This window comes from Chiloscyllium punctatum, chromosome 29, assembly GCF_047496795.1.
Source record: "Chiloscyllium punctatum isolate Juve2018m chromosome 29, sChiPun1.3, whole genome shotgun sequence".
Taxonomy (NCBI): domain Eukaryota; kingdom Metazoa; phylum Chordata; class Chondrichthyes; order Orectolobiformes; family Hemiscylliidae; genus Chiloscyllium; species Chiloscyllium punctatum.
Genome location: NC_092767.1, coordinates 74450464 through 74477048, shown reverse-complemented (window position 1 = coordinate 74477048; position 26585 = coordinate 74450464). Strand labels below are relative to the sequence as shown.

General features: G+C 45.6%; 1 protein-coding gene across 2 annotated transcripts; it reads left to right on the top strand.

The window, feature by feature from the left end:
- The first annotated feature begins 7907 nt into the window (after positions 1–7907).
- Positions 7908–26012, top strand: LOC140454373 (proteasome subunit alpha type-6-like). Of its 2 annotated transcripts, none has more exons than XM_072549085.1 (7): positions 7908–8092; positions 12325–12419; positions 14651–14732; positions 16948–17103; positions 20955–21133; positions 24402–24496; positions 25672–26012. In XM_072549085.1, exons 1-7 carry the CDS (start codon positions 8017–8019, stop codon positions 25727–25729), a joined length of 741 nt encoding a protein of 246 aa, XP_072405186.1. In that variant the 5' UTR covers positions 7908–8016; the 3' UTR covers positions 25730–26012. The 2 variants fall into 2 exon arrangements, with proteins under 2 accessions (XP_072405186.1, XP_072405187.1); XM_072549086.1 differs by lacking the exon at positions 7908–8092 and adding an exon at positions 8378–8393.
- Positions 26013–26585: the final 573 nt, after the last annotated feature.

Here is a 26585-nt window from a genome sequence, read left to right as displayed (position 1 = left end):
ATGAAGGGCTTTTGCCCAAAACGTTGATTTTCCTGCTCCTCGGACACTGCCTGACCTGCTGCGCTTTTCCAGGGCCACTCTAATCTTGACTCTAATCTCCAGCATTTGCTGTGCCCACCTCGGCCACTTCACATTGTTTCCTGTCCCGAAATTCGCCTTGGAGGATGGTCACCCTAAGGTCGAATGTTCCAGACCGCTGAAGTGTTCTCCGACTGGGAGAAAACACTCCTGTCTGTAGGTTGTTGTGCAGTGTCCATTAATCCATTGCTGCTTGGTCTCACCAATGTACCATGCCTTTTTTTCAATATATATACCAGATCTTTTTCAACATATAATTTCAGTTATATCACACTGTAAACATTTGCTATAAATTCTGTGTCTTATGATCTTATACTCCACAACCACCTGATGAAGGAGCAGCGCTCTGAAAGCTAGTGCTTCCAAATAAACCTGTTGGACTATAACCTGGTGTTGTGTGATTTTTAACTTTGTACACCCCAGTGCAACATTGATGCCGCAGTGCATCTTGTCAATGGTACACACTGCTGCTGCTGACTGTTGGTGGCGGAGGGAGGGGATGTTTGTAAATGTGGTGCCAATCAAACGGGGGCTGCTTTGCCCTGGATAGTGTTGAGCTTCTAGAATGTTGTTGGAGCTGCCCCCATCCAGGGGAGCATTCCATCACAATCCGGACTTGTGTAAAACTGCAGTTAATACTTACAATGTTCATTGCATATCAAGCATACAACCCAAGAAGTTTTACAAAGGTTCCAGCCCTGGGCATATTTTGAAGGGAGAGCTTTTGAATTCAACATCTTTAAATTGTGAACGATTTATTTCAGTTTGTTATCATGTCCTCCCCTCCCTCCACCCCAGTGAGACTGTCTGTGCTTCCCAGGGTAAAAACAATGACTGCAGATGCTGAAAACCAAATACTGGATTAGTGGTGCTGGAAGAGCACAGCAGTTCAGGCAGCATCCAACGAGCAGCGAAATCGACGTTCCTGATGAAGGGCTTTTGCCCGAAACGTCGATTTCGCTGCTCATTGGATGCTGCCTGAACTGCTGTGCTCTTCCAGCACCACTAATCCAGTGTCTGTTCCTCCCAGTCTGGCAGTTAGACACCATTGTTCTGCCATTCTCACATTCCAACCACTTAATCTGAACTATCAACATCCTTTCTCCCCAAGCACTCTACAGCCACTATCTCCACACCTCAGCCCCCAAACTGTAGCATAAATGTGTCCCCCCCATACTCTGATACAGAGCCATCTAGACTCGAAACGTCAGCTTGCTCTCTCTCCACGGATGCTGCCTGATCCGCTGTGATCTCCAGCATGTGTTGTTTTCCGTAGAGTCCAGCATCTGTGGTCATTTGTTCCTAAGCCTCTACGATGGTTACCCAAATCATAGAGTCCCTACAGTGTGAAAGCAGACCATTCAGCCCATCGAGTCCACACCAATCCTCCAAAGAGCATCCCCCCCCCTCCCCCCCCCTCCCCCCAGACTCAACACTGCTCCAACCCCAATCCTATCCCAGTAACCCTGCATTTTGTAGGGCCAATTCACTTAACCTGCACATTTTTGGGCTTCAGTTCTTCCTTCAGAACAGAGTCCGAAACCTTGTCCTGATGAAGGGCTTTTGCCCGAAATGTTGATTTTCCTGCTCCTCGGATGCTGCCTGACCAACTGTGCTTTTCCAACACCACACTTCTCAACACTCTCTATGAACAGCTCTTCACTCTGGAAGAGCAGTGAGTTTCTGGCAGCTCAAGGAGCACCTTTCACTGATTTGATAGCCCTCCAGGTGCATTCGATGTTTCTCTCCCATGAGCAGACTGTAGGGCACAGAGCTGCTTTGGGGTGGCACGGTGGCTCAGTGGTTAGCACTGCAGCCTCACAGCACCAGGGTCCCCGGTTCCATCCCAGCCTCGGGTGATTGTCTGTGTGGAGTTTGCATGTTCTCCCCATGTCTGCGTGGGTTTCCTCCCACAGTCCAAAGATGTGCAGGTCAGGTGAATTGGCCATGCTAAATTGCCCATAGTGTTAGGTCAAAAGTGAAATGGGTCTAGGTGGGTTACTCTTCGGAGGGTCGGTGTAGACCGGTTGGGCTGAAGGGCCTGTTTTCACACTGTAGGGAATCTTTTAAAAAAAATGTTTAAATCTTGATAGAGGTGCACCGCATCTCTCTCCAAGTCAGACCTCCCCAGAATGGTGCAGGAGTGAAGGGCTTTTGCCCGAAACGTCGATTTCGAAGCTACTTGGATGCTGCCTGAACTGCTGTGCTCTTCCAGCACCACTAATCCAGAATCTGGTTTCCAGCATCTGCAGTCATTGTTTTTACCACGTTGATTTTTTTTCCCACAGCTGGAATTACACTAAGTTTCTGGATGTGTAGGAAGAACCTAACTGGAAGCATCTTTCCTCACCAGCTAAGTGATGTCCCAGCTGCTTGCTTCTAAGTTCTGGCGATCTGCCCTTTGCCCTATGGTACAGAAGCAGGCTTTTCGGCCCATTGGGTCCATACCGACTCTCTGGAGAGCATCCCACCTAGACCCAAGCCAACCTTATCCCTGTAACCCTGCATTTCCCATGGCTAACCCACCCTAGCCTGCACATCTGTGGGATGAAACCAGAGCACCTGGAGGAAACCAACATAGACACAGGGAGAATGTGCAAACTCCACACAGACAGTCACCCGAGGCGGGGAATCGAACCTGGGTCCCTGGCGCTGTGAGGCAGTAGTGCTAACCACTGAGCCACCGTGCCACCCTGACCTTGCTAAATACCTGTATGACAATCTGACTCAGGGGCTATCTGACAGGATTGAGCACCTCCTTTCCCTAGGGCACCTGGAGGATGTTATGTGTTACCCATTGCTCAATGGACAGCTGGTTGGAAGGGTTTACCATTACTGGGAATGGAATGCCAATATTCTGGAGTCCCCACTCTGCCAGTTTTCGACAAAGCACTGCAGAGGCTGGAAATCAGAGACAAAGGCAGAAACTGCTGGAGAAACTCAGCAGGTCTGGCAGCATCTGTGGAGAGAAAGCGGAGTTAATGTTTCGAGTCCGGTAAACCTTCAGACCTGCTGAGTTTCTCCTGCGCACTCCACTTTTTCTCCTCATTCTGCTTCCGGGGGTCTTTTGAATACAACTCACAACTGGGTCATCACAAAAGATCAGCGTTTCCAGGGAAACTTTCCGTGGCTTTTTTTAATGGACAGAAGTGCTTTACCACACACTCTGAAAGGCTTTTCACATCACCAAATCACCCCTTCTATCCACCACAGTTAAATCAGGAATCTGAGCTGATTAAATCTGATCTTTAAAAATGTTAACCTATTTTTCTAACCAACCTGTTCAGAAATGTTATTACACACCTCTGAAGCAGGTGGGACTTGAACGTGGGTCGCCTGGATCCACAGCTAAAGACTGTGCTACACGTGCCCTCCAGCAAGAAGCTTCCTACTTCTTCCTGTTAAATTGGAAAAATGAGCTGTTAGTAACTATTCTCTAACCGACCTGTTCAAAGATGGGGGAAAGTGAGGACCGCAGATGCTGGTGATCAGAGTTGAGAGTGTGGCGCTGGAAACACCCAGCAGGTCAGGCGGTATCTGAGGAGCAGGAGAATCGACATTTTGAGCATAAGAAATTCAAAGGCTGTTCGAAGTTGCTCTGACACATTCTGAACAAGTGGGACTCGAACCTGAGCCTCCTAGCTCTGAGGCTGGAACACTACTACTGTGCCACAGGAGTCCTAATTCACTACTTTTTCCTTCCCACTACTCAAGTCTTTCTTATAAAAGCAATGGAGCAGGTTGGACTTGAAACCTGGCCTCCAAGGTCTAGGGACAGGGACACTACCTCGGCACCACAAGAGCTCCATCTGAGTCTGCTCTATTTTAAATATGTATTTATTTTTTAATGTTGTGAGACAGAAAAAAAAATGTAGGAGGCACCATTGTGAATCAACATTATTCGTTTTGCTTCTTCACCAACAGGTCAATTGAATATTCACAAGCAAAGCCAGTTAAGGACAATATTAACATCAAAAAGTGATGATTTGGAGGTTCCATTCTTGGACTGGGCTGTACAAAGTTCAAAATCACACAACACCAGGTTATCGTCCAACAAGTTTATTTGGAAGCACTAGCTTTCGGAGCGTTGCTCCTTCATCAGGTGGTTGTGGAGTACCCCTTAGCAAGTAAATTACTCAGTTGAAAACCACGGGTGATTTACTGGTGGTGCTCAAGAGTTGAGAAGAAAATACCACAGGAGATTTAGTTAGGGGGATATAAACATTTGATTGTGCATAAGAGCACCTTGGGAAATTACAAACCAGGGAACCACCCCCCCCCAACCCCTGTTGTTGTAATATCCTGAAGTGCTCTCTCACACAATCGAATGGCTTTCTTGGAGTGGGAGCGTACAGTGTCCACTGGCTGACTGCAATCAAGGGGTCATCACAAGACCAAGGGAACAACTAGAGACTTTGAGTTAATCCAAGTCCCTTTGAGATTGTGATTTTTGTTACAGTGCCCCTGGGTGGCACTGCAACTTCCCAAATGTAGCCTGATTAAGATATTTTGGATTAACCTGGTTAGGATGTGAACCGGGGCCTCCTAGGTCAGTGCTGATGTCCTCACTATTCACCACAATATCCTTTCAAATTATTCTTTCCTCTTTTGTATCCAGAAGGGCTCTCACACGGTTTCCCCATCATCAAATCACTCATAGTATTAATTGTAGTATTGCTACAGTGCAGACAGAGGCCAATCGACCCATTGTGTCTGCACTGACCCTCCAAAGAGCATCCCACCCAGACCTGTAACCCCACATTTACCATGGCTAATCCAGACTATGACCATCACCAACAAGAGGCAGTATAACCACCAAGGAAAAAGTGAGGCCTGCAAATGCTGGAGATCAGAATCGAGAATGTGTTGCTGGAAAAACAAAGCAGGTCAGGCAGCATCCAAGGAGCAGGAGAAGGAATGTTTCGGGCCAAAGCCCTTGATCAGGAATCCAACTATGTACTCCACAACCACCCGATGAAGGAGCAGCGCTCCAAAAGCTAGTGCTTCCAATTAAACCTGTTGGACTGTAACCTGATATGGTGTGATTTTTAACTTTGTACACCCCAGTCCAACACTGGCACCTCTAAATCCTCCACCACTGATGCTCAGGAGCAGCAGTGTGTACCATCTACAAGATGCACTGCAGGAATCCGCCAAAGATCCTCAATCTGCACCTTCCAAATTCACAACCACTTCCATCTCGAAAGACAAGGACAGCAGATATATGGGAACCCCACCCCTTGCAAGTTCCCCTCCCAGCCACTCACCATCCTGACTTGGAAATATATTGCCTTCCCTTCAGTGTAGTTGAGTCCTAATCCTGGAATTCCCTCTCTAAGGATATTGTGGGTCAACCCACAGCAGGTGGACTGCAGCAGTTCAAGAAAGCAGCTCACCTCCACCTTCGCAAGGGGCAAATAGGGACGGGTAATAAATACTGCCTCTGCCAGTGACACTGACAAATGAATAAAAACAAAATCCACCTGACCTGCACATCTTTGGACTGTGGGAGGAAACCTACGCAGGCACAGGGAGAGCAGACAAACTCCCCACAGACAGACGCCTGAGACTGTAATCAAACCGAGGTCCCTGGCGCTGTGCTAACCACTGAGCCATCAAGCCCATTAACCATTGACTGACTTTATCAAAATAGTAATGAAAGGGGAACAGACGGGACTAGTGTGGGAAGGGAGCTGCAAGGCTGAATAGTTAGTAAACTCTAACCACAAGGAAGGGTGCCTGGGTTTCTGTTTCACTGACTGACTTGGGCAAAAGTGATTTGCTAGAATAGTTCCAGAAATGAGAACTTCAGTGATGAGAATAAATTGAGGAAATTATGACAGTTTTCGCTGGATAGTTGCCTTTATTAGCTGAGGCACAGTGTTTAAGAGCAGGGAGGCGTTGCTGGAACTTTATAAAATTTTGGGCAGAAGTGGGTACTGCAGATGTACATTCCTGATGAAGGGCTTTTGCCCAAAACGTCGATTTTCCTGCTCCTTGGATGCTGCCTGACCTGCCGTGCTTTTCCAGTACCACTCTACTCTTGAAAACAGCCCCAGCCTGTTCAACCTCTCCCTATAGCTCAAACCCTCCAACCCTGGCAACATCCTTGTAAATCTTTTCTGAACAGTCAAGTTACACAACATCCTTCCGATAGGAAGGAGACCAGAACTGCATGCAGTTTTCCAAAAGTGACCTAACGAATGTCCTGCACAGCTGCAACATGACCTCCAGCTCCTGTACTCAATACTCTGACCAATAAAGGAAAGCATACCAAACGCCTTCTTCACCATCCTTTCTACCTGTGCCTCCACTTTCAAAGAGCTATCAACCAGCACTCCAAGTCTCTTTGTTCAGCAACATTCCCTAGGACCTTACCATTAAGTATATAAGTCCTGCTCTGATTTGCCTTTCCAAAATGCAGCACCTCACATTTATCGAAAGTAAACTCTATCTGCCACTCCTCAGTCCATTGGCCCATCTAATTTTGATCCTGTCGTACTCTGAGGTAATCTTATTCACTGTCCACTCCACCTCCAATTTTGGTGTCATCTGCAAACTTACTAACCATACCACCTATGTTCACATCCAAACCACTTATATAAATGATGAAAAGCAATAAACCTATAGGGATGCACAGCACAGAAATGGACCCTTCAGTCAAACTTGCCCATGCTGACCAGCATCCTAAATTTAATGAGTCCCATTTGACTGCACTTGGCTCATATCCTTCTAAGCTCTTTCTATTCATATACTCATCCAGATACCTTTTAATGTTGTAATTGCACCAGCTTCCTCTGGCAGCTCATTCCATACACACATGGAAATGTTGTCCCTTAGGCCCCTTTTAAATCTTTCCCCTCTCACCCTAAACCTATGCCCTCCAGTTTTGGATTCCCCCACCTTGTCTATTTACCCTATCCATGTCCCACATGATTCTACGAGCTTCTAGTGGTAGAGACAGGAACGCCTCGTTATGTTTAAGAAATATTTAAAGGTGCACTTGTGATGCCAAGGGATACAAGGGCAATTAGAAGGAAGTGGGGACCGCAGATGCTGGAGATCAGAGTTGAGAGTGTGGCGCTGGAAAAGCACAGCAGGTCAGGCAGCATCCAAGGAGCAGGAAAATCGACGTTTCAGCATCCAATGAGCCAAGTGCTGGAAAATGGCATTAGAACAGATCGGAGGTTGGCACAGACCCTATGGACTGAAGGGACTTTCACTTTGCTGTAGAATTCCATGACTCCAGGAACCCAGAGATGTGAGGATGGATCCAAAATCTTGGTCGATGAGGTAGATTTTAAGGAGTGTCTTAAAAGAGGGGAGAGGAGCAGAGAGGTTTAGGGAAGGAATTCCAAAGCTCTCAGTGAGTACAAGCTCAATCTACTCCCCCTCTTCCTCCTAATACAGTCCCTCTGTATCTTCATATTCCTGATGAAGGGCTCTTGCCTGAAACATCGATTTTCCTGCTCTCGAATGCTGCCTGACCTGCTGTGCTTTTCCAGCGCCACTCTTAATCTCCAGCATCTGCAGTACCCACTTTCGCCAAATAAACTGCTACACATCCCCACCCAACACACACCCTGCCAACATCTACCTCCCCATTGACACCCTGAAAAACACATTATCTGCAAGGTATCACAGTGCTGTTTGTGGGAGCTTGGTTGCCAATACACGACAACATGAGTCAGACTTCAAGAAATGCTCCAATGACAGCCAGCAACTGCCAAAGGTGCTATCCAAATGCAATTCAGTTGTGAGCAAATTGCTGCAGAATGATGTGAAAGAGATTACAGCCAGGGCCAGAAGCTAAATCAGAGCTACTGGGCTGTAGGAACAGCTTATTTCCTGGTTTCCGTGTGTGTTTGATTCTGAAATTGAAAGTAAAAGTCGATAAGAAAGAAATTTCTCCATTTCTGCGCCGGTCTCGCCTTAAGGATGAGCCGCGGCTCCAGCGCTGGCTTTGACCGTCACATCACTATCTTTTCCCCCGAGGGGAGACTCTACCAAGTCGGTCAGTGGTTTGCAGCTTCTGTCCCCGCTTCATAACTTTGCACTTTAAGTTCCTGCAACTCTTTCATCTTCTTCGCTACACCCAGCTCTGCCAATGTAACCGGCCCCCGTGATTGACAGCGGGGTCGCCCAATGGTGAGACAGATCCACACGTCAATCATAGCGTGCTCACCAATAGGCGCACGGATGAGGGGCGGGATCTGCGTTTGATTGACAGCTGCTTTCATTTTGCCTTCAGTGCTAACTTTTGATTTTCAAGATTTTTCTCGAAGTAAATCTCTTTAAACTCTTTTGCAGCAGAGGTAGGTTTTAATGGTTGAGTTAATTCAATCAGTCTCTTTAGAAAAATACCCCTTCAAATCATCTGCAGAGTTCTTTGAAATAATCATGTTGCTAAAACACAAAAGGAAGCAGCGGATGCTGGAGATTTGCCTGTGACATTCTGCACAAACGTTTCATTGAGAAAAGTTGGAAATTTTTATCTTCTGCTAGAGTTATTCAGCAGTTACTCAGTTATTAATTTCTGATGATTTAGTCCTCTGAAAACTTGGGAATTTCCTGAAGGTGTTTACTCTAGCATGACTCAATAATAATTACCAGCCCACCCTCCCCCCTAAAGTCATAGAGATGTACAGATTGGAAACAGACCATTGTTAATGAGTAATAAAAATACAGCCGCCATACTCCCAGAAGGATCCTGAGCGAGTATAGGTGTGGAGTTTAACCTGAGGATCACCACATCTTAAAAGGAGGGGGTTTTGGGGAGAGATTGAGAAGGGGAATTCTTATTAGTGACCTCAGCCTGTACAGGAATTGAGCCCATGCTGTTAGAGAGTCAAATAGCATGGCTACAGGCCCTTCAGCTCAATTCGTCCATGCTGGCCTATTATGACTGTTCAAGACATTGGTGAGGTTACAACTGGAGTGCTGCATACAATTCTGATCGCCCTGCTATACAAAGGATGTTATTAAAACTGGAAAGGGCGCAGAAATGATTTACTCTACAAGGATGTTACAGAGACTGGAGGGTTTGATTTATAAGGAGAGGCTAAATGCTGACCTTATAGAGATTTAGAAAATCATGAGGGGTATAGATAAGGTGAGTGGCCAAGGTCTTTTCTCCAGGATAGTGGAGTCCAAAACTAGAAGGCATGGGTTTAAGGTGAGAGTGGAAAGATATAAAAGGGGCTTGATGGGCCCGTTGGTCCACTAATCAAGGTCTTGTTATACCCTGAGCTACACCTCCAATTTTGGTGTCACATGTAAACGTACTAATCATACCACAATTCTTCACATCCAAATCATTTATATAAATGACTAAAAGCAGTGGACCGAGAGATGTACAGCACAGAGACAAACCCTTCAGTCCAACTTGTCCATGCCGATCAGATATCCTAAATTAAATTAGTCCCATTTGAAACATCCTAAAAGTTCTACATTGTTAACTACTGTATTAAACGACAATATTGTGTTAACTTGTACTCTGAAAATATAGTCAGGGCCTTGCTTACTTCATGATATTTGTCATTTATCTCAAGATAGTTGGAATATAAAAGCAGTGATGTGCTTCTGAGACTTTATAAAGCTTTAGTTAGGCCCTATTTAGAATACTGTGTCCAATTTTGGTCCGCATACTCAGGAAGGACATACTGGCACTGGAGCGTGTCCAGCTGAGATTCACACTGTTATCCCTGGAATGGTAGGCTTAATGAAGACAATCCCTGGGATTGTCTTCATTAGAGTTTAGAAGGTTGAGGGGAGATCTAATAGAAACTTGCAAGATAATGCATGGCTTAGAAAGAGTGGACGCTGGAAGTTGTTTCCGTTAGGCAGGGAGACTAGGACCCATGGGCACAGCCTTAGAATTAGAGGGGGTCAATTTAGAACAGAAATGAGGATACATTTCTTCAGCCAGAGAGTAGTGGGCCTTGGAATTCATTGCAACGGAGCGCAGTGGAGGCCGGGATGCTAAATGTCTTCAAGGCAGAGATTGATGAATTCTTAATCTTGCAAGGAATTAAGGGCTACGGGGAGAATGCGGATAAGTGGAGTTGAAATGCCCATCAGCCATGGCAGAATGGACTCGATGGGCCGAATGGCCTCACTTCCACTCCTATGTCTTATGGTCACATTGCTGAAACCCAGTTTTGAACGATCCAAAGGAATTTGAGAAAGTTTGACACGACAGGAATGCTGGGTTTAGACATGAACTAAGTAAGTTACGGCTTAGCCCCTCACATTATGCGCTTCCTCAAAAAATGGAATGCAAAGCTAAATTTTGGGTTTCACGTAATCATTTGATAAATAAAGGAGACAGAGGAAGAAAAGACTCTAAAACAGGCATTTTTATTCTGATATTACGCAACTATATCTGATTTTGCAATTCTAACATAAACAGTCCTGATTTAGGATTTCAGATATAATCAGAAAACGTTGACTGACTCAATTCTGGAAGTGCAGTACTCAGACTCCCAGGCTCCTGTGTCTCAAGCTGATGAAATGCAGCCAATACAACAGTACGTCTGCAATTCTGCTCTAACAGTACAATCTGTACCAGCTGGTTTTTTTTAGATCTTGATTAGATCTTGATTTCAGCTTTGAATCATATATTAGTGCCATCACTAAGACTTCCTATTTCTACCTCTCTTACATCCTTCCAATCCGTCCTGTGTCAGCTCCTCAGTTGTTGAATCCCATATCCTTGCCTTTGTTAGCTCCCAAGTCCTGAAGAAGAGTTACACCCGAAATGTTGACTACTCCACCTCCTGATGCTGCCTGGCTTGCTGTGTTCTTCCAGCCTCCTGCTTGTTTACCTTTGTTAGCTCTAGACTTGACTCCTGTCAATATCTGCTGTCCCTGTTTTAACTCTAAAGAAATTCCATTCACTCATTACCCCGGTGCTTCATGAATTGTCTTGGCTCCCAGGTAAGCAAAGGCATCCATTTTAAAACGGTCATCCTTGTTTACCTCTCCCTCCATCACCTCACCCCCTTCCCTAGCTGGATAATCTCCTCCTGCCGCCAGGTCCCATTTTAGCTCCTCCACCAGCCATTGTGGTTTTTCTGGCATCTGATTGGATCAATCAGAAAGAGACAAGACGAACTCTACAACCATACAATACCTTTCACTGAGTCATAGAGATGTACAGCATGAAACAGACCCTTCGGTCCAACTCACCTTTTCTGACAAGATATCCTAAATTAGTCCAGTCCCATTTGCCAGCATTTAGCCCATATCCCTCTCAACTTTTCCTATTCATATACCCATCCAGATGCCTTTTAAACATTGTAATTGTATCAGCCTCCACTACTTCCTCTGGTAGCTCATTCCATACATGTACCACCCTCTGCGTGAAAACGTTGCCCCTCAGATCCCTTTTATATCTTTCCCCTCTCACCCTAAACCTATGCCCTCTAGTTCTAGACTCCCCCCATCCCAAGGAAAAGACCTTGTCTATTTACTCTATCCACGCCTCTCAGCCTCCGACGCTCCAGGGAAAACAGCCCCAGCCTGTTCAACCTCTCCCTATAGCTCAAACCCTCCAACCCTGGCAACATCCTTGTAAATCTTTTCTGAGCCCTGTCAAGTTTCACAACATCCTCCCTGTAGGAGGGAGGCCAGAATTGCATGCAGTATTCCAAAAGTGGCCTAACCAATGTCCTGTACAGCCGCAACGTGACCTCCCAGCTCCTATAGGAGAAAGTGAAGATTGCAGATGCTGGAGATCAGAGTCTAGAGTGTGGTGCTGGAAAAGCACAGCAAGTCAGGCAGCATCCGAGGAGCATGAGAGTCGACGTTTCAGGCATAAGCCTGATGACACTCTCGACTCCCAACTCCTATACTCAATTCACTGACCAATTAAGGAAAGTGTACCAAACGCCTTCCTCACTATCTTGTCTACCTGCAACTCCACTGGTTCAGGTTGTGGTTTTGTTTGAAGAAAAAGCTGAGGGATAATATGCAAGGAATGGAGAGATATGGACCCAGAGCAGGCAGAAGGGATTAGTTTAATTTGGTGTCATGTTCAGTACAACACCGCAGGCTGAAGGGCCTGTTCCTGTGCTGTACTGGTCTACATTCTATGTTCTATAAAGCCCTCCAAAAAAGTGGTTGGTCAAGGTTGGTACTGCCATGTGACCTACCAACAAAGATGGCCGCTGTGTACTCCTCCCCATTCCCTCCCAGACTTCTTGGACATGTTCTGGAATGGCTAATCTGCTCCTTTCTTTTCAGAGTATGCATTCAAAGCGATAAACCAGGGTGGCGTTACAACAGTGGCCGTGAGGGGGAAGGACTCAGTCGTTGCCGTGACCCAGAAGAAAGTGGCAGTGAGTATGGACGTCTTCTGCAACTTTGCTCACACTCACCCCAATGATCCTGACTCTCGCTGGAGTTCAGCCTCTGGTCACACAACAACAATGACGACACGCATTTGTATATCACCCAAGTGCTTCGCCAGGGCTGCAGTTGGGCCGAAAACTAACAAGTGTGGTCAGCGGATTTATCAAGTTGGGTGACCAAGAGATGACTCCAAATGTATTTTTAAAGGGGGGGGCGCTTTAAAGGAGGTTTTAGGGAGGGGATGTCGGAAGGTCTGCACCTCTGGGTGAACAGACCTGGGCACGGGTTTTTGAATGGGACTGGAGTAGATCAATGTGCAGTAGGTTAGTGTTGGGAGGTTAGAGCAATGTAGGACAAGGAGGTTGTAGAAATGGGGAAAGGGAGTGATTTAAATACTAGAAATTAGGAGCACCCATGTAATACATATCTTATGGTTATTTGTCATTGTTAACACTGGATGATAACTCATTTACTGTTACTGGAAACTTGCTGTTCACACATTAGCTGCTGAGTTTTCTTACATTACAACAGTGACTGCACTCAAATGAACACATTGGCTAAGGATCACTTTCAGGAGACCTAAGGATGTGAAGGGCGCTATTTAATTGCAGGAGAAAGTGAGGACTGCAGATGCTGGAGATCAGAGCTGAAAATGTGTTGCTGGAAATGCGCGGCAGGTCAGGCAGCATCCAGGGAGCAGGAGAATCGACGTTTTGGGCATGAGCCTTCCTCATTCCTGAAGAAGGGCTCATGCCCGAAACGTCAATTTTCCTGCTCCTTGGATGCTGCCTGACCTGCTACGCATTTCCAGCAACACATTTTCAGCTATTTAATTGCGGTTTGTTCTTTCCTCCAACATTGACTGGGTCACAAATCTTACATTCTTTCAGGTGCAACTTGCTTTTTAAACATGACCAGATTCGCTACTTAACATTTACCACTTGTTCAGATCAAAATCTCTCTCATTCAGTTTTGCTATGTCAACCATCACGGTGTAGCTGCAAAGCTGTGCCACCAAGTGGCGTTGTGGAGCGACTGTCTCCCAACAACTGGAGCAGTAGATTAATTCACTGATTGTGAAGGTGTAAATCTACTCGGAAAGTTTCAGCTATGATCTTATTTTTAATGGCTATTAATTTACTGCACAGTGCAACAATATGCACAAAGAGAAATTAGAGGGAACGCGAGTGAAACTATTACATCTTTACCTTGAGAATGATAGAGGAGAGATACCCTCATTGGCAGACTGTGTGAATCTGGTATCGTCATTTCTGGAATATGAATAGAAAATGGCAGGTCTTATGGCACAGTTGGTAGTGTACCTGCCTCCAAGCCAGAAGCTCCAAGTTCCGAGTTTTGTCTGTGGGTTGGATTGGTGACAAGCTACAGACTTCAATCCTCACTCTAGTTGGGGTTGATTTAAGACTGGGAATCATAGAATCTCTATAGTGTAGAAGCAGCCATTCAGCCCATCAAATCAATTCTCTGAAGAGCACCCCTCCCAGACCACCCCATTCCTGTAACCCTGCATTTCCCACTCCACCCTGATCTTTGGACTGTGGAAGGAAACCAGAGCACCCAGAGGAAACCGACACAGACACGGGGAGAATGTGCAAATTCCACACAGTCACCCGAGGGTGGAATTGAACCCGGGTCCCTGGCACCATGCCACCACTTGTCTCCTTGTCCTACCCTTGGTGGGATCAGTGGGTCAGACCTGCCTTTGGGCAGAGAGCTCCAGACATAGGAATAGTAAATGCAGTGGAGCAATCAGCAGGACTGGTACCGAACGTGGAGAGAGTGACACAGTTAATGTTTCTGGGTGATGACCCTTCTTTCTGCAGCTTTGATAAACAACCATCGACCTGAAACCTTAACTCTCTTTCTCTCTCTACATCCTCCCCGTGTCTGTGTGGGTTTCCTCCGGGTGCTCCGGTTTCCTCCCACAGTCCAAAGATGTGCAGATCAGCTGAATTGGCCATGCTAAATTGCCCATAGTGTTAGGTGAAGGGCTAAATGTAGGGGAACGGGCCTGGGTGGGTTGCTCTTCGGCGAGTCGGTGTGGACTTGTTGGGCCGAAGGGCCTGTTTCCACACTGTAAGTAATCTAATCTTAAATGCAGCCAGACCTGCTGAACATTTCCAAAATATTCTGTCTTTGTCTGAGATTTCCAGCCTCCGCAGTATTTCATTTCCTTCATGTTGTTGGTGTTTTTCAGGACAAGCTCATTGATGCCAGCACTGTCACAAACCTTTATCATTTGACTGACAAGATTGGTTGTGTCATGACTGGAATGCTTGGTGAGCCATTTCTATTCCTTGTTAACATTCATGCTCCTTTAATTCAAAATGAACTCAGTCTTAAAGCCTCCTGACTCCCCAGAGCCTGTCCACTAATCAGGCACAAGTCAGGAGTGGGATGGAATACTCCCCACTTGCCCCTGGATGGGGGCAGCCCTAACAACACTCAAGAAGCTCAACATCATCCAGGACAAAGCTTGATTGGCTCCACATCCACGAAATTCACTCTCCCTATCCATGATGTTCAGTAGCAGGAGTGTGTACCATCAAATTTAAAAGGGACCTAAGACTAGATTCCCCACAGTGTGGAAACAGGCCTTTCTGCCCAACAAGTCCACACTGACCCTCCAAAGAGTAACCCACCCAGACCCATTCCCCTACCTTATATTTATCCCTGACTAATGCACCTAACACTATGGGTAATTTAGCTTGGCCAATCCACACTGACCTGCACATCTTTGGACTGTGGGAGGAAACCGGAGCACCCGGAGGAAACCCACACAGACGCAGGGAGAGTGTGCAAACTCCACACAGTCAGTAACCCAAGGTGGGAATCAAACTCAGGTCCCTGGCGCTGTGAGGCAGCAGTGCTAACCACTGAGCTGTGCCCCTAAGAGGCAACTTTTTCACACAGAGGGTGGTGCGTGTATGGAATGAGCTGCCAGGGGAAGTGGTGGAGGCTGGTACAATTACAGCATTTAAAAGGCACCTGGATGGGGACATGATTAGGAAGGGTTTAGAGGGATATGGGCCAAATGCTGGCAAATGGGACTAGATTATTTAGAATACATGGTTGGTCTGGACTGAAGGGTCCGTTTCCATGCTGTGTATCTCCATGACTCTAAGAAGTTTGACACCATCCATGACACCCCATATATTACCTCCAACTTTTACACTCTCTATCCCTGACGCTTACTAGCAACTGTGTGTACTATCTATCTACAAGATGGTAACTCTCCAAGGGTCCTTCGACAGCACCTTCCACACCCACAATCTCTACCATCTAGAAGGACAAGGGCAGCAGATACATGGGAACACCACCCCCTGCAAGTTCCCCTCAACTCCCCATCCTGACTTGGAAATATGTCGCTGTTCCTTCAGTGTCGCTGGGTCAGAATCCGGGAATTCCCTCCCTCAGGGCATTGTGGTCATCCCACAGCAGGGGACTGCAGTGGTTCAAGAGGGCAGCTCACCCCCACCTTCTCAAGGGGCAGCTAGAGACGGACAACAAATGTTGGCCCGCTAGCCACGTCCACCTTCCAAGAATGAATTGAAAAAGAATGTTAAGGGCTTGCTGAGCTAGATATTGGCAGGATGACTGTTTGGGGAATTTAGAACATGGGGTCGCAGACTTGGAATTGGAGGTCAAATGTTTAGGAGATTCTTCAATCAAAGAATTTTAAATCTTTTTGAGTTCTTTCCTCAGGGCACCGTGGCTGCTCAGTCCTTGATTATACAAGACAGAGGTTGATAGATTGTTAGGTACACTGCGAGGTGAGGATTTAATGGTATTATTGCTGGGCTATTAATCCAGGGACCCAGCTAACATTCTGGGGACCCTCACTCAAATCCTGCCACGGCAGATGGTGTAATTTGGATTCAATAAAAATCTGGAATTAAAAGTCTAATGAATCAATTGTCAGGAAAGAAAAACCTATCTGGTTCACTCATGTCCTTCAGGGAAGGAAACTGCTGTCCTTAGCTGGTCTGACCTGCATGTGACTCCAGACCCTCAGCAACAGGGTTGACTCTTAACTGCCCTCTGGGTGATTAGGGATGGGCAATAAATGCTGGCCCAGACAGTGACGCCCACATCCCATGAATGAATAAAGGGATAGTGAGGCAAATTGGGATTGAGGATTTATTTAATGATGGAGCTCAAGATGGGGGCTGAATGGTCTACTCCTGTTGCCAATCAAAACAGTTTCTATCCTACTGTTATTAGAATACTGAATGGACTCACAAACTCTTAGCATTCGCCTGTGCCTGTGTTTTTGTTCTTGCTGCTCTTTCCCTATTATTTACTTATCTATGCTACTTTACTCTGTGATCTGCCTGTATTGCTCACAAGACAAAGCTTTTCACTGTGCCTCGGTACACGTGACAATAAATTCAATTCAATTCAATTCATTTGTCAATGTAATTTTTTTCTTTCATTCATCCACACCTCCCCCCGACCCCCACCCCAACCTGGCCCTTCTCCTGATGTAACTAGCGGATTGTCGCTCCCAGGTTCAGAGAGCACGCTATGAAGCTGGCAAGTGGAAATACAAGTATGGCTATGACATCCCTGTGGACATGTTGTGCAAGCGAATGGCTGACATCTGTCAGGTTTACACTCAGAATGCGGAGATGAGACCTTTGGGATGTTGTAAGTACAAATCAGTTCCCTCTCCCAGTGAGTCAAGAGGGTGCTCCCTGAAGGAGCAACAGGAACAACATCAAAGATGCTCTCTAAAAGGAAATGGGCTAGAAATAAATGTGAGTCAGAAAGGGATGGTTTGTAGGTCCGACTGGATTGATCTTTGTCAAGATTAGAATGATGCTGGAAAAGCACAGCAGGTCAGGCAGCATCTGAGGAGCAGGAAAATCGACGTTTCAGACAAAAGCCCTTCATCAGGAACTTTTGCCCGAAACATTGATTTTCCTGCTCCTCGGATGCTACCTGACCTGCTGTGCTTTTCCAGCACCACTCTAATCTTGAGTCCATCGAGCATGCTATGGCATTCAATGAGATCATGGCTGATCTGATTGAAAAAAGCCATTGATTCCTGATGAAGGGCTTTTGCCCGAAACGTCGATTTTTCCTGCTCCTCGGATGCTACCTGACCTGCTGTGCTTTTCCGGCACCACTCTAATCTAGACTCTATAATCTCCAGCATCTGCAGTACCCACTGCTGCCCTGGATTGATCTTGAAAGAGCCAGGGTAGAATTGATGGGCAAAATGGCCGAACTGAGTTCATTGAAATCAGAATCAAAAAGTGTGGTGCTGGAAAAGCACAGCCTGCCAGGCTGCATCTGAGCAGCAGGAGAGTTGGCATTTCGAGCACAAGCTCTTCATCAGGATTGAAGAACTTATGTTCAAAACATTGACTTTCCTGCTCCTCGGATGCTGCCTGACCTGCTGTGCTTTTCCAGCAACACACCTTTTGACTCTGATCTCCAGCATCTGCAGTCCTCTGTTTCTCTCTTCATTGAAATTATGTTTTATAAAGCGGAGGTTACCTCAGAGTGCAACGCGACCTTGATCAGATGGGCTGAAGAGTGGCAGATGGAGTTTAATTTAGATAAATGTGAGGTAATGCTGTTTGGAAAGACAAATCAGGGCAGGACTTATATACTTAATGGTAAGGTCCTAGGGAGTGTTGCTGAACAAAGGGACATTGGAGTGCAGGTTCTTAGTTCCTTGAAAGTGGAGTCACAGGTAGATAGGATAGTGAAGAAGGCGTTTGGTTTGCTTGCCTTTAGTGGTCATTGCATTGAGTATAGGAGTTGAGAGGTCATGTTGCAGCTGTACAGGACATTGGTTAGGCCACTGTTGGAGCACTGTGTGCAATTCTGATCTCCCTGCTATAGGAAAAATGTTGTGAGATTTGAAAGGTTTCAGAAAAGATTTACCAGGATGTTGCTGGGACTGGAGATTTTTGCTGGATAGGCTGGGACGTCTTTCACTGGAGCCTTAGTTGATTGAAGGGCGACATGATAGAGATTTATAAAATAATGACAGAGTGAATAGCAAAGATCTTTCCTTATGATGGGGGGAGATCAAAACTGGAGGCCATATTTTTAAGATGAGAGGAGAAAGATATAAAAGGGACCCGAGGGGCAACATTTTCACACAGAGGCTGGTGTGTATTTGGAATGAATTGCCAGAGGAAGTGGTGGAGCCTGGTACAGTTACAGCATTTAAAAGACATATTGAATAGGGACTTAAATAGGAAAGGTCTAGAGGGATCTGGGCTAAAAGCAGGCATATGAGACAGGTTTAGCTTGGGAAACTTGGTTGGCATGGACGAGTTGGACTGAAGGCTGTGTTTATGTGCTGTGTGACTTTATGACCATCGTGAGGTAGGGAAATCCAGCAGAATTAAAATCGTAAAGTCACCCATTCAAGAGTATAAATAAAAACATAGAAAATAACAGCAGGAGGAGGCCATTCATCCCTACAAGCCTGCTTTGCCATTCTATATGATCATGGCTGACCATCCAACTGTTTCCACTCTCTCTCCATACCCTTTAATTCCTTTAGCCCTCAGGACTGTATTAATTATTTTAAATTCTGTAACTAAGTTTTTTTACCTAGGTACTTTGTACTTAAGATGGCGCCATGTGTGACAACATTGCACACTTGTCACTGTACTGTTGTACCCCCGTACTTGAGTACCCATGATAATAAAACCAAAACCTAAATCTAAATCTAACTCCTTCTTGAAAACATTCAATAATTTGGCCTTGGCCAGCTGTGGTAGAGAATCCCACAGGCTCCCCGCTCTCTGGGTGAAGACATTTCTCCTCATCTCAGTCCCAAATGGCCTACCCTGTATCCTTAAAAGAAGAACATTTTTACAGGTAGAAGCCTGTGTTTTTACAGTGACAGAGTCACTCTTTTAACACCTAGCCCTGATGACCCTCCAGTGTCATCCCATGCTGAGGCAGGCCATTCAGCCCAACTCTGTGCTGGTGTTTCTAGTCCCACTTGAGCCTCCTTTCATTCAATTTAACTCACCTCATCTCACACTTCCAGCATCTTTTTATCTGATTTTCTCTCATGTACCCATTGCATTTCTTTAGAAAGCCTACCGTCTCACTGCTTCCTGTAGTCGTCATCTCCATGTTGCAATTACTGTTGGAGTAAAATAAAACACTTGCTTTCATTAATAACAATGATGACAGAAAAGGCCATTTCACCAACAATTATCTTCATCTAATTTGATAACAAAGAGTCTCTTTGCTGTCTAATCTAAGAAAGGAGTAGTGCTTTTTAAAATTCATTCACAGGATGAGGGCATCGCTGGTTAGGCCAGCATTTACTGCCCATCCCTAATTGCCCAGAGGGCAGTTAAGAGTCAACCCTATTGCTGTGGGTCTGGAGTCACATGTAGGCCTGATCAGGTAGTTTCCTTCCCAAAAGGGCATTAGGGAACGAGATGAGCTTTTTCACACAACAGAGTCATAGTCTTCATTAGGCTCTTAATTCCAGATTTTTATTGAATTCACAATCCTCCATCTGCCACAATGGGATTCGAACCTGGGTCTTCAGAACATTGTTTCTTGGTTGACAGACCAATGATAATACCACTAGGCCATTACGCAGCGGTAGTGTCACTAGACCACTCATCCAGTGGTGAAATTTGAATTCAGTAAGAAGCTAATCTAATGGCAACCACTACTGATTGTTGTTAAAACCCCATCTCGTTCATTAAAGTCCTTTATGTGAGGAAATCTGCTGTCCTTACCCAGTCTGGCCTACTCGTAATAGTGGAGGTAAAGTTAATACAGTCCCATAGGGCTGCTCTCTCATTAGAGAGAGGTGACTGGTGGCGAGTTTAAATCATAGAATCTCTACAGCGTGAAAGCAGGCCATTTGGCCCATACTGACCCTCGAAAGAGCATCCCGCCCCATCCATATAGCCCTGCATTTCCACCTAAACTGCACATCTTTGGATTGTGGGAGGAAACCGGAGCAAACCTGCTCAGACGAGGAGAGAACGTGTAAACTCCACACAGACAGTCGCCTGAGGCTAGATTTGAACCCAGGTCCCTTGTGCTGTGAGGCAGCAGTGCCAACCACTGAGCCACCGTGCCAGCCAAGTTAGGGTCACCACACCTCAAGCAGGAGGTGGGGTTTGAGTCCTTCATGGTAACCTCGGCCAGTTTAGGTATTGAACCCCTGTTTTTAGTGTCACTCCACATTGCAAATTAGCTATGCGGCCAATTAAGTTAATGTCACAGCAATGTAGTTGACTCCTAACAATTAAGAGTTGAGCAACAAATGCTGGCCTAGCCAGCAGTACACATATAAATATTCATATATTTTTGAAAAATCAAACATGAGCAGCCAAATGAATAGAGCAAGGGTGGGAGCATAGGGTTGGGATATGTCAATGGATTGTGTGATGGTACCTGCAGGGGTAATGCCAGAGAGAGTTGGCAACCCTACTGGCATAGCAAAGTCAAAAGAGTGTGCCAAACCTGCCTCACCCCAGCTATTTATTCTCCAGGTATGATAATGTTAGCAATTGACGATGAGAGAGGGCCCCAGCTTTACAAGTCCGATCCTGCTGGTTACTACTGTGGCTACAAGGCTACCAGCGCAGGGGTCAAACAAATAGAAGCCAACAGCCACTTGGAGAAGAAGATTAAAAAGAAGCCAGACCTGACTTACAAGGCCACCGTCGAGGTAATCGGAAACTTCCTGAGCTGGCCTATCATGTTTTTTTAAAGTTCCTTCACAGGTCATGGGCATCATTATCAAAGCTGGTCTTTATTGCTCATCCCTAATTGCCCCTTGAGGTGGCGGTGAAACACATGAGGGAAGCCAACTGAACCTTGCGCATGGCTGAAATGAGAACGGAAGAAGGCCATGCAGCCCAACAAGCCTATCCCTTCAGTGCCAGCTGATCTCAACTGTGGCTTGATAAAGTGCTCATGGGCAATTTGACTGTTCACCAACTAAATCGCAATACCTTAGTCCTCATTGCTTTATGAATTTGTGGGATGAGGACATCGTGGGCTGGACCAACATTTCCTGCCAATCCCTAAATTCCCTTGAGAAGGTGGTGGTGAGCTGCCTTCTTGAACCGCTGCCGTCTGTAGGGTTAGCTGCAGAATTGTTAGGTAGGCAGTTCCAGGATTTTGACCCAGCGACATTGAAAGAATGGCGAGTAATATTCTTTTCCTAAGAATTTGTACACAAGGATCTGTACCTAGGCACCTTTGTACCTAAGATGGGTCTGTAGGTGGCAACTTGTAAATACTTCACTGTACACGTGAGAGCACATGTGACCATCAAGCTTATTTAGTTCAATTCACTATTTGGATGGTGACTCAACAGGTTTTTATTTTTATTCTTTCATGGGATGAGGGCGTCGCTGGCTGGGCCAGCATTTATTGTCCATCCCTAATTGCCCAGAGGGCAGGTAGGAGTCAACCACATTGCTGTGGGTCTAGAGTCACATGCAGGCTAGACAGGATAAAGAAGGCAGTTCCCTTCCCTAAAGGACATTAGTGACCCAGATGGGGTTTTCCCACAATCGGCAACAGGTTCACGCTCACCATTACACTCTTTATTCCAGATTTTGTTTTGAAATCTGAATTCAAATCTCACAGCGTGGCAGGATTCACACACAGGTCCCAGAACATTGTCTGGGTCTCTGGATTATCTGAGACTTGAGTGTGAATCCTGCCATAACGTGAGATTTGAATTCAGATTTCAAAACAAAATCTGAAAGCATTAATACCAATAGGCCATCACCTCCCTTCCCCGCTGTTACAGACATATGAACGGACCTCTCATATATTAGAGTTGATCTTTCTCTGCACCTTCTCTGTAGCTGTAACGCCACATTCTGCATTCTGTCCTATTATCCTGATGTAATAATGTATTTGTCTGGATAGCAAACAAAACAATACTTTTCACTGTATCTCGTTACATGTGTCGATAATACATCAAATCAGATCAAATATTTCCGAATCAGGATGGTGAGTGGCTCAGAGGGGAGCTTGTGTCGGGGGTTGCGGGGGGGGGGGTGTTTCCATGTATCTGTTGCCCTTGTCCTTCCTTGGGGTAGAGATCCGTGGGCTTAGAAGGAGCTTTGGGGGGGTTGGGAGATTCTTCAGCTCCAGCCATGCAACTTTTCAATATTAATCATGCGAGAAAAAAAATTCCCGTCAAGTCATTTTTGTAGCGGTTATTTGACTCGCCGAGCAGATTGGCACAAGTTCTCAAAGCTCTCCATTACTCAAAGGGAGTTTCTTTTTTAATTGGAGAGGGGGATTAACCAGAAGTAACCTGTGAGGGAGCTAAATTAACCTCAAACACAGAAAAAATGACGAGGCCGATGGTAATACCATGAAAACCCATCTCCCTGGAGCTCAGTCAATCCCCTGGGCATACCTAAGCTGAGTAGGCTTGCATTTCTGAAGCGCCTGTCACAATTTCAAATCATTCGAGAGCCCTTTGCGACCAATTACAGTAATTACTTGGCCTGAAGTGCTTCATTATTGTAATGTAGGATTCACAGACAATAAACTCCCAAAACTGACAATGTGTGAAAGACCAGATCATCTGTATTTTTGTTAATGATGTTGCTTTCAGGGATAAATATTGGCCAGGAGATCTATCTACCCAAACATAGGATCCACAAGATCCTTCACATCTGCCTCAGAGAGTGATCGGGCACCTCTTCTTCCTCAGACGGTTCAGAAAATTTGGCATCTCCATAAGGTCCATGCACAACTGAAAGCATTCTATCCAGATGCATAATGGCCTGGTGTGGCAATTGCTCTGCCCAGGACCATAAGAAACTACAGAAGGTTGTGTGCACAGCCCAGACCACCAAGCCAAGCTCCCATCCATAGACTTTATTTATACCTCTCGTTGTCATGGAAAGGCTGCCAACATGATCAAAGACCCCTCCCACCTTGGGTATTCTCTCTTCCAACGTCTTCCATCAGGTAGAAGATGCAGAAACCTGAACACACGTACTGACAGGTTAAAGAACAGCTTCTTCCCTGCCGTTATTAGACTGCTGAGAGGAGCTCTCTAACTTCAAACAATGTTGATCTCTGTCCATTTCCTGTGCACCTGTATGCCTCACTCTGTCTAAGCAGCCTATGATCTGCATGGCCTTGTTTGCTATGATTTGCCTGTTCTGCTCGCAAAACAAAGCTTTTCACTGTACTTAGATACACGTGACTACAATAAATCAAATCAAATCAAATAATCTCAGTATCGAATCATAGAGTCATCCAGCACGGAAACAGACCTTCTGGACCAGCCAGTCCATGCTGACCAAACTAGTCCCGCCTACCTGCACTTGGCCCATATCCCTCCAAACATTTCTTATTCATGAACTTATCCAAACATTGTAACAATAGCCACATCCACCACTTCAACTGGAAGTTTATTCCACACATAGATCACTTCCTGTGTAAAGAAATTGTTCCTTGTGTCTTCTTTAAATCTTTCCCCTCTCATCTTAAAAACAGCATCTCTGGTGTTCCCCAGCACTCCCATGGTACAACATTGGAATATTAGTGTGGACTGAGTGGGCCCACATTTCTGGAATGGGACGATTAACACACAACCTACAGGCTAGCCTCTGAACCGCAGTTGACTTTTAAGCTTCAAGATAATTCAGCCTCCACATAACCTTTCTGACCACGTTTTCTTGTGTGTGAGAAGCAGTGAAAGTTCATTCGAAACACCTCTAGGCATGTCCAGAACATGGATCCAACTCACCACCTCTTTTACTTTAAGATGCTCCTTATTTGCTCCTCAATTAACAAACGTTTGGTCCTAATATCCCCTTAAGGGGCTCGATGTTGCTTTCTGCCTGATGTCACAGCTGCCTCTTATGGTGATAAAGGCACTAGAGAAATGTGAGATGTTGTTGCTGGGAGATCCTGCAAAAACACAATCTTGTCTTTTTTCCCTCCTCTTGCAGCTGGCCATTTCCTGTCTGTCCACCGTCTTGGCACTTGACTTTAAAGCCACGGAGATCGAGGTCGGGGTGGTCACAGCCGACAATCCCAAGTTCAGGTCTGTTGGACCCTTCCAATGGATGTGGGAATGAAACGTTGCTCCGGAACCAGCCTGTTCGGTCGTTTGGGCTTGTTCACATTGTCCAGTCTGTATTTATCTTGTTTTAGAACTCTTGTGGCCCCTTACCCAATAAAAATCTATTAATGTCAGTTTGAAACTTTTAAATGACCCCTCGCCTCAACAGCACTGTTTTCTTTGGGGGGGGGGGGGAGTTGGAAGAAAGTTCCAGACTTGCACTCCCTTTTATAAGAAAGAAAAATTCATTGATAAAACCATAGCAAAGATACAACATAGATAGGGGCCATTCACCCCAGTGTCTCCATGCCGACCCATAGTCACACAGATGCCCTTTCTAACCCTGTCTTCTATACACGCCCCATAGCCCTACTGCTTACAATACTTCACTTGCAGATCCAGGGTTTAAGAGCTTAGGGTCTCTGCCACTGACTCAGGCAGTGAATTCCAGACCCCACCACCCTCTGCATTAAAAAAAGTATCACTTTTGAATAGCCTCTCTTGAATTGTAAGGTTAGTCCCCCTTGTTCTGGATTCTGCTGCCCCCTTTCCAACCCAATCTTTCCCCCCATCCTGACTCCGATGGTGAAATAGTTTTATTAACTACCCCATCAAATTCTTCTACCATCTCAGTCAGTCCCTTGGTCGCCATCACGTGAGCACACGTATGCAATCCACACAATATTTTCCTGACAACCATCGAGTCATAGAGTTGTACAGCACAGAAACAGACCCTTTGGTCCAAACCGTCTGTACTGACCATAAATCCTAAATTAATCTAGTCCCATTTGCCAGCATTTGGCTCATATCCCTCCAAACCCTTCCTATTCATTTACCCATCCAGATGCCTTTTAAATGTTGAATTGCACCAGCCTCTACCACTTCCTCTGGCGGCTCGTTCCATACATGCACCACCCTCTACGGGAAAACTTTGCCCCTCAGGGTCCTTTTAAATCTTTCCCCTCTCACCCTAAACCTATATCCTCTAGTTTTGGACTCGCCTAACCTGGGAAAAAAGACCTTGTGTCATCACCCGATCCATGCCGCCCGTGGTTTCGTAAACCTCTATAAAGTCACTCCTCAGCCTCTGACACTTTAGGGAAAAATGACCCAGCCTATTTTTATTTTCTTATCTGCTGTTTTCATATTTTTCACAGGAGCCTCCGTGTGACGGAGATCGAAAAGCATCTCGTGGACATTGCCGAAAGAGAATAGCTCCTTGAAGCGTTTGAGAGAACCGCAGTGAAGCAAAACTCTGCCAACTTGAGGAAGTTGGAAGACAAATCCAGGGAGACTTGAAGCAAGAAAACTGGGTCAGGATGTTTAAAAAAAACCCTGCATCCCTCATTCTTTCAACCCACTTTGTACACACTATACCCTAGATAGAAAACTTCCAGCAATTCAAAGAAAACTGCTGTAACTTTTGCAAAGAGTTCATTGTCTAATTAGTATAAGACTCAGCAAATCTCATAAAAGGGGAATTTAACATGCAAACAAACAGCTTTGCGCTCTTGTGTAATCATTTAAAAGACTAACAAATTGTTCAAGATTGTTTATGTCCATTAATAATAAGAATTTTAATATATCTGTAGTTCAATAGTTAGCACTTTTGCCTCTGAATTCAAGAGATTCTTAGTTAGAGCAAAGAATAGTACAGCAAGCCGGTGCCAACACATTCTGCGCTTCCATCGTGAAACTGTCTTCACTTACAGGATCCTTATCCCTCTATTTCCTTCCTATCCATGTATTTGTCCAGGTGCTTCTTCAATCCCCGCTCCAAGGGATTTGAACATAGGATTTCAGATAGGGGCAGCACGGTGGTTAGCACTGCTACCTCTCTGCGTTGGGGACCGAGGTTCGATTCTACCCTCGGGCGACTGTCTGTGTGGAGTTTGCATGTTCTCTCCTTCTAGCTTTGTCCACCCCAGTCCAACTCTGGCACCCTCCATGTCATGTTCACCCAGAGTAAGGGTGTTTGGAATTCACTGTCAGTTTGGTGGTTGAGGTATAGACCTTTGAATGATTTAAAATGACATTGAATCTGCTCCTGACATATTGTATCCTGCAGGTC

Excerpts from the sequence above, each read along its gene's own strand:
- LOC140454373 (XM_072549085.1), top strand. The coding sequence starts at position 8,017 with ATGAGCCGCGGCTCCAGCGCTGGCTTTGACCGTCACATCACTATCTTT. Across the intron at positions 14,733-16,947 it reads TGTCATGACTGGAATGCTTG|CGGATTGTCGCTCCCAGGTT; the intron begins GTGAGCCATTTC and ends TGATGTAACTAG. Across the intron at positions 17,104-20,954 it reads GATGAGACCTTTGGGATGTT|GTATGATAATGTTAGCAATT; the intron begins GTAAGTACAAAT and ends TTTATTCTCCAG.